The following is an 11,866-nucleotide window of genomic DNA, read 5'->3' on the forward strand; positions in this document are numbered from 1 at the left end:
CTCCCACTAAGTGATTGATGTTCAAAAAAGAGGTCCAAAAGAAATTTGCAGAAAAAAATTTAAGCTCCTTTCGCAACTATATCTTTTGATAAAGTGGAAATAGCATTTTAAACAAAACTTCGTTTACCCGCTTTTATTTCCTCTTCAGGAGGGTAGAAATTAAGGAGAAAACAATATCCCAGAAAACTCCTTTCTGGATGCAAGTTCCTTCATTTGCTTGCCTCCAGCCTCTGAAAAATCGTGAAAATAATAAAGTAGAGAATACTAGCGATGAATGGACACTCCCCCCCCCCCTCCCTGCTATTAGTGAGAGGAATGTTGAAGTTTTTAACCTAATTTTTTGTCTCTTGGCTAGTGAAATGAAATGACAAAGAAAATTTTATGCATGATTCTCACTCTGTCATAAATTTGAACCATTCTTTACAATTCTTGAAGGATTTACATAATCAATACTAGGGTTTGTGTAGACTTGGGAAATAGGGAATCCAATTTTATAGAAATTAACATGAAAAACACAGGGACTCGAAAAAAAACTCAAAAGACTAAAAGTTCTTGCGTTACACCGTTTTAGTGGTCACCAATTTTAAGTTTTGGCAGCCAAAATAGTTTTAACGCTGCATTTCAGATTTTCTCTCCCTGTACATACAGAAACCGAAAAAATCGGGGGAAAGCAAACGGAGTTCGAAATTTTGAAAAGACAAGAAACTCTGCAATCAGACCTATTTCACGCTTTCAAATTGCAGTTTAATTCATCTGGAATAACTTATTAAGGAGGGGCATAATTTCGTATATATTCCCCTTAATGCGACACTCTCTTGTTTTTCGTTTTCTTTTTTATGTTCCTATTGTTTTTTCCTAATTTTTTTTTCATTTTTTATTTTTTTCTCCAATTTGCCCCTCCAGGCTCAACCAAAGAGTCTAAGTCTGCAAAGTCTAATTCTGAGACTGGTGCCTATTCATTCTCCATGCAGCACGTGAGCTTTATAGCCATTCCGCCTCATGAGTCAACCCTAGGCTCTGGTAATTATTTTTTTCTCCATTTACTTTTAGTATCATATTTTATTTTTACTCCCGTTTTCCTTTTTCCTCGCTCCAAGTTATGATCAAAAATCGCATTGCTTCGTCTGTTTAACTTGCCCTAATTTTCCAATCCTCTTCGTAGTTAGTCTTATTAACTTTTTCATCACCAGGGCATATAAGGATTTAGGGGAAGCATTAATTTCACAAGAATACTTCCATTGACACAAGCCTGAACTTCCTATCAATAATTTCTGCACTCTAAAGCACATCAAGTTGTTAGTGCCATTTTGAACCGTTTTCGATCCATTACCTTTAAAATCAGGTTCAAGACACTTTTTTTCCGAGCATAGTTTTGGTCTTTAACTTCCTGCAAGTGCAAATGTCATGTTGCTGGGAGGTGGGAAATCTCTTCTCCTCTCTCTTTTTTACAATTTTACAGCATTCTCTTTTATTTTAGGCCGTTTTTTGGATCAGCCAAATCATTATTATTTGAAAGTTATTTCCCTGAGTTTTAAGTTAGTTTGGAAGGATCATTTTTTCGGTATTTGCCTCTCCAGAAAAATATGGTTATAGCTATCTTGTTGCGAAGTTTTCGTGTTTGAAGTCCCTGAAGACACATGTGAATACGCCAGACTGACTCAACTGTTCCTTGATGTAACCATTCATTTCTCACATGTAGAATCTGTGAGCGATTCTGTACACATTTATTTCTCTTATATAGAATCTGCGAGCGATTCTGTATATTCACACTTGCTCTCTTGCCATTTGTGAAGCTACATAATGTCTTTGTCTCACTGCTTTTTTTGTTAAATGCCTTTAATGGTGCTGAAAATAGTTAGCTAGCTTAAGTGGTTCATTGCTGGCGTTGTATTGTTTTCTCAAGTCACTGGAAAAATAATTTACTCAAAAAACCCTCCTCATTCCATATTATGAGGGACTTTCCGTGAAGATTTTGAGAAGGAAGAAACCATTTTAATTTTGATTTTACTCCTTATTTTCTCAGATTTTTTGGAAATTATTGAAAATATTTTGAATTCTGTATCCCAATTTAGATCTTAATTACGCCTGGGAACTGAAAATTCAATTTTTTTGTTTAGTGACGTTTTGTATCCTTTTCTCTTGCCATGTTGCTCGTCTTTTGAGTGAATACCTCAATAAAGGAGCCTTGTTGTGGTACCTTGAGCTTACCTTGTGTGTGTATGCAACTACCATGGGCTGTTTTCCAAGTGTAATTGATTTGAAACAATACTGTCAAAACAAGGAAATGCCATGCATTTATTAACCAAAAAAGACGCAACATAATTTTACTACTAAACAGCATTGACTAATTTAAAATTAATTGAGAACTTTACTTACAACTTCTTTTGTCAGAAGTATGAAATCTACATGCTGAAAATAAAAAGGAAGAAATGATTTAAAAAATTGGTATTTTATTAAATTTGAAGGTTTACGAGAATTTGCTCATTGTTTGCCTAAAAAATTTAAAAGTTGTTTACCTAGATACCAAAGCAGACCACTTTCCAGGATTCCTAGTGCACCTATAAGCGACCATACCCACTCCAGCCCCCTGTAATCATCACTTGATTATTTAATCCTCATGAAAGTCTTAGTATTAATAAAAAAAAATTTATGCATTTTTAATTCTCAAGAGCATCCAATATCTCAACATTTGTAAAAAATTCAATTAAAATTAAATCCTGAAGTTTAAACGGTATAATTCATCCAGAATCCTTGATTTAAAAACCATCAATGAAGAATACTAAGATGATTGAGAAGTGCCTTTGGTGGTTTTTTTTTTTCTTTTTTTTAACCATTTGAATCCTCAATGGAAAGGTTTTCATGTCTGGTGCAGTGGATCTTTTCTTTTCATCTGTTTTCTTAGTTCTTAAACGTAACAAAATTTTTAATCATATACAATTCTAGAAACTAAGGCATTTTTTGAGGGTTTCCACTTTTTGTTCAAGAAGTTTGATACTATGTGCTTTGTCCAAAATTTGAAAACTCCAGTCATTGAATAACTGTGTTTAATAATTTTAATTGTTGCATTCCTCACAATTAAGGTCATTTTCCTTCATTTCCCCTAAAAATTCACAATTACCATTACAGAAAGACTCCGGTCTTAACCCTTTATTTTCTTTAATAATTTTAATTTCTATGGTTTTAGTTGAACTGTATGAATTTGTCTTGCACAGTTTTCTTTTTTTGCCCTCTTTTAACGAATAGTTCAAGTTTTGTTTTAAACCACATTAGATCTCTGTGCCATTAATTTTACTCTCCTTCTTCTCCTTGTATTTTGCCATTATTTTTTAACTTTTTGCATGCTTTTTCTGTTCGTTTGATTTTTCTCTTCTTTTTTTCCTTTTTTTTTTTTTTACATCTCTCTGCTGTTAACAATTAACTAGACAAGGCCTCATCGATGAAGGAACCCGATTCTGGAATGCAAACCAAAAATGGTGGGATAGTTTCTGATAAGTTTGTACAGCAGAAATCAAATCTTTCGAGCTTTTTCGAACATCCGAGCTTTCTTAGCATCCACCATGACGCTTTTAGCAACGGTGTCACTGTGTTTGAGTTTCATGGTAAGCATTCCAAGCATTAGAATCAATTGAATCATCTGTCTCATTAAGTCACCTTCTCGGTCTGGCAGTTGAATAACATTTACTCCATTTTTAATATTTGCCACCTTCAATTAAGCAATCAAGTTTCACAGTTTTGTTGGTGTTCACTTACACATTGAAAAGTGCATCTTTTGAAAGAAATGCTATTGTATTGAGTCATCAATAGACTTATTTTACTAGAATGCTTAATTTTTTGCGAATTCACAATTGTTCTGTCTCTTTTCTTCGGTCAGGCATGGATTGTGAAGAGAAAAAGAAGCCAAAAATTTATCTCAATACCAAATTATTACCTTGAATGGAACCAAAATTTCTCTTATCAATCTTTTAACTAGTAATTTCTATAAGGAGACGAGGACTTGATTTGTGAATTTTTATGACAAAAATTCATCAAAAGACAATGCTCACTTTGAATCAACGCAAGCCAGTGTGCAAAAAAAATGATCCCCACTATGTCAAAACAATGCTTTAGGATCACCCAAGCTTGAGCAAACATTATTAAAATTGAGCCCCTTGTTTGCATTGCTTTTTTTCATAACTGGAAGGGAGTAGATTTCCAATGATTTCCCATTATCTCACCTTTGATTTTTGATCTGGAACTCTTGTGTGTTTTTCATGTCACTGCAAGATCAAGTTCAAATTTACTTTTTTTATGTTGATCAATGTAAAGAAAACTATTGTTTTTTTTTCTTTTCTTTTTTTTGTTTTTTTTTTTTTTTACAAAAGACAACAAGTATGGAGCTCTCTTAAGTTCCTGTTATGTAGTTCATTTTTTTGTATTATTTTTTAGTATTTCCTAATCATTAATTTTCCACAATACAAGTTGGGTTTCTTGAAAAAAGTTTTGCTAGGGTTAAAGAACATACATTAGGGTCATACAGTTATAACTTGTAGGGGTAAGGTAAGAATTAACTTTGCAGTTATCTTTGAGTCCGGTTTGCTTCCCGCTTTCTCTTAGACAATCAAGATGTACTGTTCTTACCGGTCTAAAACAATGCTCATTTTATTCACATCACAGCTTTTTAGACCATATTTTAAATTAGATAACTTTTTCGTTTACTTTTGCTATCACTGCAAACTCCATCTTCAAATATACATGAAAAGGGTAAACTTACATGAAAAATAGTCCACGTTTATTTAGCTCCCTAGCAATTACCAAACAAAATCCCATAGTTACATTGGAAGTTGTTGATAAGTTAAGTTTAACGTAATTTGATTTGGAAGTTTCATTATTCAACCTTGAAGAAAACATTTTTCAGCAGAAACATCCTGATCATCTGTAACTACACTTGTGTTTTTTATTGCCAAGATGGAAAGAAGTGAATTAAATAAGTATGCAAGGAGCACATCAAAGGAGTAGCTTCCTCTAAGACCCCTTAAAATTTCTTGTTCAAACACTGCATGATCTCCCAGTAAAGTTATGTTAGGTCAGTACTGAATAAATTTTTGGTTCAAAAGCCTTCCGCAAGGGGGGAGGGAGGGAGATCATAAAATTTGAAATCTGAGGAAACCAGTCATCCTGAATTAGTCTGTTCAAGGGTGGTTTCATCGTATGATTAGGTTCTCATCTATTTAAATGAGCGCTAGAATACTGAATTTGAATTGAGCCGTAACCGACCGCTAGACTTTGTCTGAAAACGTTCTCAGATATAAGCACAAAGCAATCGTAGAGAAGCTAGTTCAGGCTATTGTATACTGTCCTCTATTATTTCCGTTTATACTTTTAAGTTAGAAGATTGTAGTCCACACGAGTTACTGCACAAATTATAATGATATATTCCTTTAACTTGCTTTGAGGTTAGGACTGACATCAATTTATTCAGAAATGAAAAATATCAAGGAAGGTATCTTAAAAAATATTAGATTTATTGAACATTGGAATATTTGTATGGAACATTTTTTCGTTCTAGACTGTTTTTCTTAAGATTTTAGTGACATTAAAGAGTTTAACTCTAAGTCTCCTCCCTATCCTTCCTTGACAACTTTGATTATCAAGAAATTGAATGTGAATTGAGTCCTACGAGAAAATGAATTTTAGGCGAATCCAAATTTAAATCCCATTCAATTCTTCTCCTTGTCTAAGTGAATCACAGTAAAAAATAGGTGGATCATGAAGAAGCAAAAGCTGTAAAACCTGCAATAGTAAATTTGAATCTGTTGTGAGGTTAAACGAGACTAATTACCACCTCTTCCCCTGTAATTTACACAGGGTGATCCAAAAGTCCATACCACATGCACCAGGCATCACTTGTAACTTGTGAATGAATTGAGATGGAGAATTAAAATTTTGTGAGTGCTCCTAGGTCTAAAGAAACAACTTTTTGGACCACCTCCCCCCCCTTCCCATAAGTAAACCCAGGATCACCCTGAAAAGAGTCAACTCAAGAACCCTGTGAGGTCATAGGGGTGGTGCTGGACTTCGATCACTCTGTTTATCAAGGAATGATCTGTATAATCTTACCTTCACTGAAATTTGAGCCTAGTTGCGACCAAAACTGAATGACACCCTATGCCCTCCCTCCTAAAGTTATTCTGCAATTCTATTCAAGTAGTTATCCATACGAGAAGATGAATTTGTGAATCATTCTTCTCTTTGAGATTTTTTGTTCTTTCTCCTGTCGGAGAAGTCAGTATCTTCTCTCTATGTTCGAATTGTCAAAAATCCTGTTAAAAAATTTGACATTTTTTAATCATCTTTGACAGAATTTTTCTGATGTATAGTGTGAAACGAGGATTAGTAATCCATCAAACATTAAAAGGGGAAAGAATTAAGAACCTGTAAGGCTTAGTGGAATTGTTGGCACTGAAATGTTGAACAATTTCCTTTACATCAAGATCCTTTGTTTGGTGAGAACAATTTTGCTCTTCTCATTCCATGATGCAGTTTCAATGAGGTGGGGAGAGGGACTGTTTGAAATCGGATGGTTTTATTTGACATGTGCACTTTTAACAAGGCTTAAGCAGTGAAAAATGATTAAGCTAAAGTTATCAGGAGGTATAGCTTCTCGGTCGCAAGATAATATTTTCCTTCCTCCTCTGTCTGAAGTAATATTTCTTTGTTAATGAGTGGTTTCAGGTTCCCCCGTCTCAACCTACTCCAACCAGACTGAAATAGTGAATTTTTGTGGCTTTTTCTGTTTACAGATGTCAATCGTTTGGTCCAAAGCAAAGACTCAAGCTATAAGGTATTGTCAGTTTTATCTTTTATTCTTTCTTTCTTTTTTCATGTCTATTGCTCCTCTCCCTGTCTGTCTCTTTCCATCCTATCCGTATCCTCCGTTTCCTTTTAATATTAATCTATGCCAGCATTTCTAAGATCTTTTTTTCTACTGTTAATGAACGTGACTGTCCATGTAGAATTCCACAATCTTGTGCTCGCTCTGTCTCGGTGTCTGGCGATGAATTTTTTAATGTGTGGAGCAGTAGCAAGCTCTTGAGAGTAGCTGCAAGACGTTGCCCTTTCAAGTCTAAAGACATCTTTCGAGCTGCTATGCCATAAAAGCAGCAGGGGAAAGGACCACTGATGAAAAAGTTCCAAAGAATTGAGATCAAAATTTGCTAGTCCATAATTTCAAATCGAGCATCAAGTATGTCAATTTTTCAAAATTTACCTGGAATAATATCCACATCTTCAGTGAGGAAGAAGCCAAAAATACAGTTAAGATACTTTGATTAAATTTTTTCTTGCTTTTAAGTAGGAAGTAGAAAAGTGTACTGTAGCTTCATAGTCAGACAACAGACAAGTTTTGTCAAAACGTTTTTCAATGTTGCTGGACATCTGAATATTTTTTTAAATTTTTTTTCCGTGAATTTTGCACTTACATTTCCGAACATTATACTGATTATTCTTAATGACCAAAGAAGTATAAGGTGAAATTTTCAAATGATTTTGTCTATTAGTTCCTCTGTAAAAAGTCGGCCAAATTTTAAAAGTTTGGTAACATAGTACCTAAGCAGAAATAGACTGCCTAGCAGAAAGGAAGCGAGCCATATCAGCTATCGCCAAATTTATTAGGGTAATTTAATTTTTTACAAGAGAACGTTTTTTGCAAATTCCTGTGAAAATTTTCAGGAATTTGCTTAATCTGATGCAAAAAATTCACTGAAATTTGCCCAAAAATCTGCCCAACCGTTTTTATGTAAAAAATTAAATACCCAATGGGCCAGTTGCGCTAGTAACAGGATCGTGTTTTGATGCTTGATCCTTGTAGATTAGCTAAAAATAAGATTTGTCTAAACAGCAACTTTTTACGTTCAATACTAATTGAGACATCGTCCTTTGAAAAGTCGAGTTTTGGATGTCATCCACCTTGGTAGTGCATAACATGGTATGTTCTACTGCGGTGGATGATGTCATTAATCGAGTTTTTCAAAGCGTGATATCTCGGTTAATATTCAACGTAGAAAGTTGCTGTTTGAACAGATCTTATTATTTTTAGTTGATCTGCAAGAATAAAGCATCAGAACACAATTCTGTGACCAGGGCAACTGACCCATTAAATTTGGCAATAGTTGATGTAGCTTGGTACCTTTCTGCCAAATGCAGTCAGAATAGTGCTTGTGATACGTAGGCTGAAAGGTGAGAAAATAATCCTGACATGCTAAGCTGGGAGAATGGGCTATGTGTGACTAATGTCTGAAGTAGAAAGAAACAGCGCATGTTTTCTCTTCAAAATCTCACCTAGAAAATAATGTATATAACAGGCAATTCAGAAATAAAATCCTGAAAAAGGTATTAACAAGTATTTTAACACAGATCAGATGGAAGTTAGATTGTATAAATGACATCATTTGTATTTTTGTCGTTTAATTAATGTTAATTTTAATTTGGTTTGGAGTTGATTTCTGTAGTGTAAATTGTTTTCCTTGTAAGATGTCAAGGAAGAAATACTGTGCAAATTGCTTGGTTTCATCCCTTATTTAGAGATACATTCTGCGATTATGAAAGTTACAGGTGGAAAAAATGTTAGAAGCTAATCCTTTTTTAATTTGCAATTAATTTTGAATAATTTCCACTCCGAGGAAAAAAGGCCGCAAAAGCTAATGCAATTGAAAAGAAAGAGAGTGACAGAATAGACAGGAATAAAGTGAAGTTAGACCTAATAGGGGGGGATAAAAGAGATTTTTATGATACACTTTAGTCACAAGTAGGCAAACTATGTACGCAGCATCGGCTGAGATTAGTGCAGCGCCTACACTTTCCCTGTTTTTTTCCCTATTTCTATTTTCAAATCTTCTGTCCTGGAGCTAACTGGTAATCTCTAATCCAAATAGATTCTAAAACCCCTTTTCCATATTTTAATATTGAGCCTATGATGATGTCACCTCTCTTGTCTGATTTTGTATAAGGCCATGCACTTAGAAGGATGGTCATTAGTGTCTTCATAAGGTGGAAGTAAAGGCAGCTACTCAGATTGAAATCTATTTTATTTAGGGCAGTGCCTCTAAGAGCCTCATATCACAGGTTAGAGGTCGATCACCTTATCATTTGTATTATAACTTATCATTTTACTCGATCTAATGTTTTTGTCAATTTCTTGTGTTTTATAAATTACTTTAAATGGTTTGTTACTTTTACAGTCAAAACCATTCGATGAAAATGGAAACTCTCTTGGATCAACCTCAGTGTACCGTGACGCATCATCTATGTCTGAGAGGAAAAAATCTCGTCGTGCTAAGGTAAGAGTAACCTCTACATTTTACTTTATGTGATTTGGAATTTACCATGGAGTTGTAGCACTGATGTTGGACCAGATTTATAGATGAGCCTCTCCAGAAAGGTGCTTGCTATCATAATTTGAAAGAATTTCGGTTTTTTTTTATCTGGATACCTCCTGTGATTCTATTTTAAAAATAAATCAAGGGCAGGCCATCCAAAAATTAAACCACACTGTGCCTCACAGGATAATGGCAGAAACCTGATAAAAAATCTGGCAAATCAAACCTCTTTTGTTCATTGTGTCTTATACCAGTGAATTTAATAATAGTTTTTTCCTGTAATTTTGGTTTCAGATAAAGAATGATCATGATGACACAATTCTGGCTGAAAATATTGAGGGCCATCGAGGTGACCGAGACATCAACAGTCTGCTAAAATATATTGAAGCAGGAGGAGATGGGAAACACATCAAAAGCTCTAAGCTCACAAATGGGCCTTTGGTGAAGCAAGCAAAGAGTAAAGTAAAGGTCAGCCGAGAAAAGAGCACGGATGGAGATACAATTAATAGAGTAACAAAAAACAAACGAAAAGAGAAATTAAAGAAAAGCAACAGCTTAGAAGAAATCTCAAAAACTAAACTTGAAGATCTAACGAATGATTCCGACTCGAGCTCGAAAACTATGCCGAAAAAGCAAACAACGCTGGATGATGATGATTTGGGAGAGAGGCAGGAACGCATGGGTGCAGAGGAGGACTCAGTCTATGCCACCTCCGCAGATGAGTGCCTTCTGTCGCAGGTCAAGCGGCGTGATTTGAAAATGGATAGATCAATGGAAAATCTAGCCGCTGACTCGGAGTTCCATGTTGTTACCAAAAAGCAGCGCAGGAAAAAGCGCCGTAGTGTATCCAATGACAGGAATACACGTGGTAAAACTGAGCAGCCAAGACGGAATGTTGGCAGTTTCCCGCCTCATGATGGAACAAATCACTTTCCCGGCCGATCACGAGGATTGTCGCCGGATAAGCGACGAAAATCCACCTCATCTATGCCACCGTCAGACAAGTCAGATTGTTCAGACTTGGATTCGGTACATTCTCTACCTGTTTCCTCAACAACTCCTAAATGTCAGGTGCAAAAAACTAGCACATCAAATGGCTCAACACCTCAAGCATCGTATGCGGACATAGCAAAATCTACTGTTTCGCCACCTCAAGGTTCTACGAACAACATGAACGGAAGTGGGAAGTGGCCACCGGTCGGGAAGAGCACCTCAGCTCCTTTGAACATCTCCATGAGCACGTCATCGGTATCGCCAAATGAAAGTGTTAGTGGGAAACGGAAACCGAACACGGCTCCTTCGTCCGTGAGCTCAAGCACCTACGAAGATAGTTTAACACAAAGTCCTGACCTAGTCCCAAGTGTCACGCTATCTTTAAAGCATAAAAAAGATGCAATGACTAGTACAAGCTGTGATTTACCTAAATTAGACTGTAAGGGTGTAAATGTTAATTTAAATGGCATCTTCTCGGACGATGATGCTAATGTAAATTGTGTAAATAAGTCTATTAGTGCTGTGAGTCAAAGAAATTCTAGTTGTACAAACGTAAATGAGCTGTATGTAGAGTTTACACTAAAGCAGTCAGAATCGAACGAAAACCAGTTTGAGGAAGTAACTGAAGTTAGTTGTGAAGAAACAGTTTTTTTAAAATCATCCCCCAAGTGCAATTCAGAAACCGTCTCTGGTAGTTTAACCATTTTAATACCCAATAAAAACCAAAAAGAGACCAAAACCCCAGTCTCCACAAACGCATCATTACCACCTGTCATTCTTCTTGATGAAGAGCTTAATCATAACCAAAGTCTCGTAGATAGTGAATTAACCTTCGGATTTGAGGTCAATGAACAGTTGCTTAAAGATTCCTCATCAACAGCCACACCATCGCTTCAGTCTAACCATCTGCAAACGTTTGACGTTTCACTTAGATATCAGCAACCAGTCATGACAAACGTCTCGTTCAACTATGATGACATCATCATTTTCATTGAAAAAGGTAAAAAAAAAGCTCATCAGTCTCAGCATCTTATAATTTCATTTAACTCCTAAAAAATTTGTCCTGCATGTTCCCATTTTAAGTTTTCTTGTTACTAGCTTCTCTTAATTTAAGGCTGTGCAAACAGCTAATTTTAAAGACGAAGCATATGGGGAATAAAAATTCTGTGGAAAACATGAAAAAGATGTCAACACCTACAGCCAAAACTTGAATGTTAAATAAAACATTTAGAGTTTTTCCCAACTGAAAACGACGCGACACAACATGATTAAGTACACTCAAGGCTACATTTTTTCATGCAATTTCTGTCACATAAAACTTAGCAGTAAGGAATGGCACGATTTCTCAATACATGGTTGGCAATTAAAGGATTCATTGTAAGTGGCCAAAAATCATGCATGAGTGAGCCCTAATTTGTTAAAGTTGTTAAAGATCAAAAAAAAAGTCTAAGATTTCCGATCTCCCTAATTAGCCTTGCTTGGGTCCTCACAATTTTTTTTCTTTGTGTGTGTGTGTGTCG

The 11,866-nt window shown here is 35.5% G+C and overlaps 1 protein-coding gene across 3 annotated transcripts in view; it reads left to right on the top strand.

Annotated features, from left to right (window-relative positions):
* Positions 1–11,866, top strand: part of LOC109031481 (uncharacterized) — a 31,716-nt gene that overhangs the window by 13,366 nt on the left and 6,484 nt on the right. The window contains exons 5-9 of one of the 3 annotated variants that reach the window (XM_019043001.2): positions 904–1,020; positions 3,423–3,599; positions 6,780–6,820; positions 9,216–9,314; positions 9,648–11,346. In XM_019043001.2, coding sequence (XP_018898546.2) covers positions 904–1,020; positions 3,423–3,599; positions 6,780–6,820; positions 9,216–9,314; positions 9,648–11,346 — 2,133 coding nt within the window. The remainder of the gene's footprint in view (positions 1–903; positions 1,021–3,422; positions 3,600–6,779; positions 6,821–9,215; positions 9,315–9,647; positions 11,347–11,866) is intronic. The other 2 variants (XM_019043002.2, XM_019043003.2) reach the window with 2 other exon arrangements.

This window comes from Bemisia tabaci, chromosome 4 (genome assembly GCF_918797505.1).
Source record: "Bemisia tabaci chromosome 4, PGI_BMITA_v3".
Taxonomy (NCBI): domain Eukaryota; kingdom Metazoa; phylum Arthropoda; class Insecta; order Hemiptera; family Aleyrodidae; genus Bemisia; species Bemisia tabaci.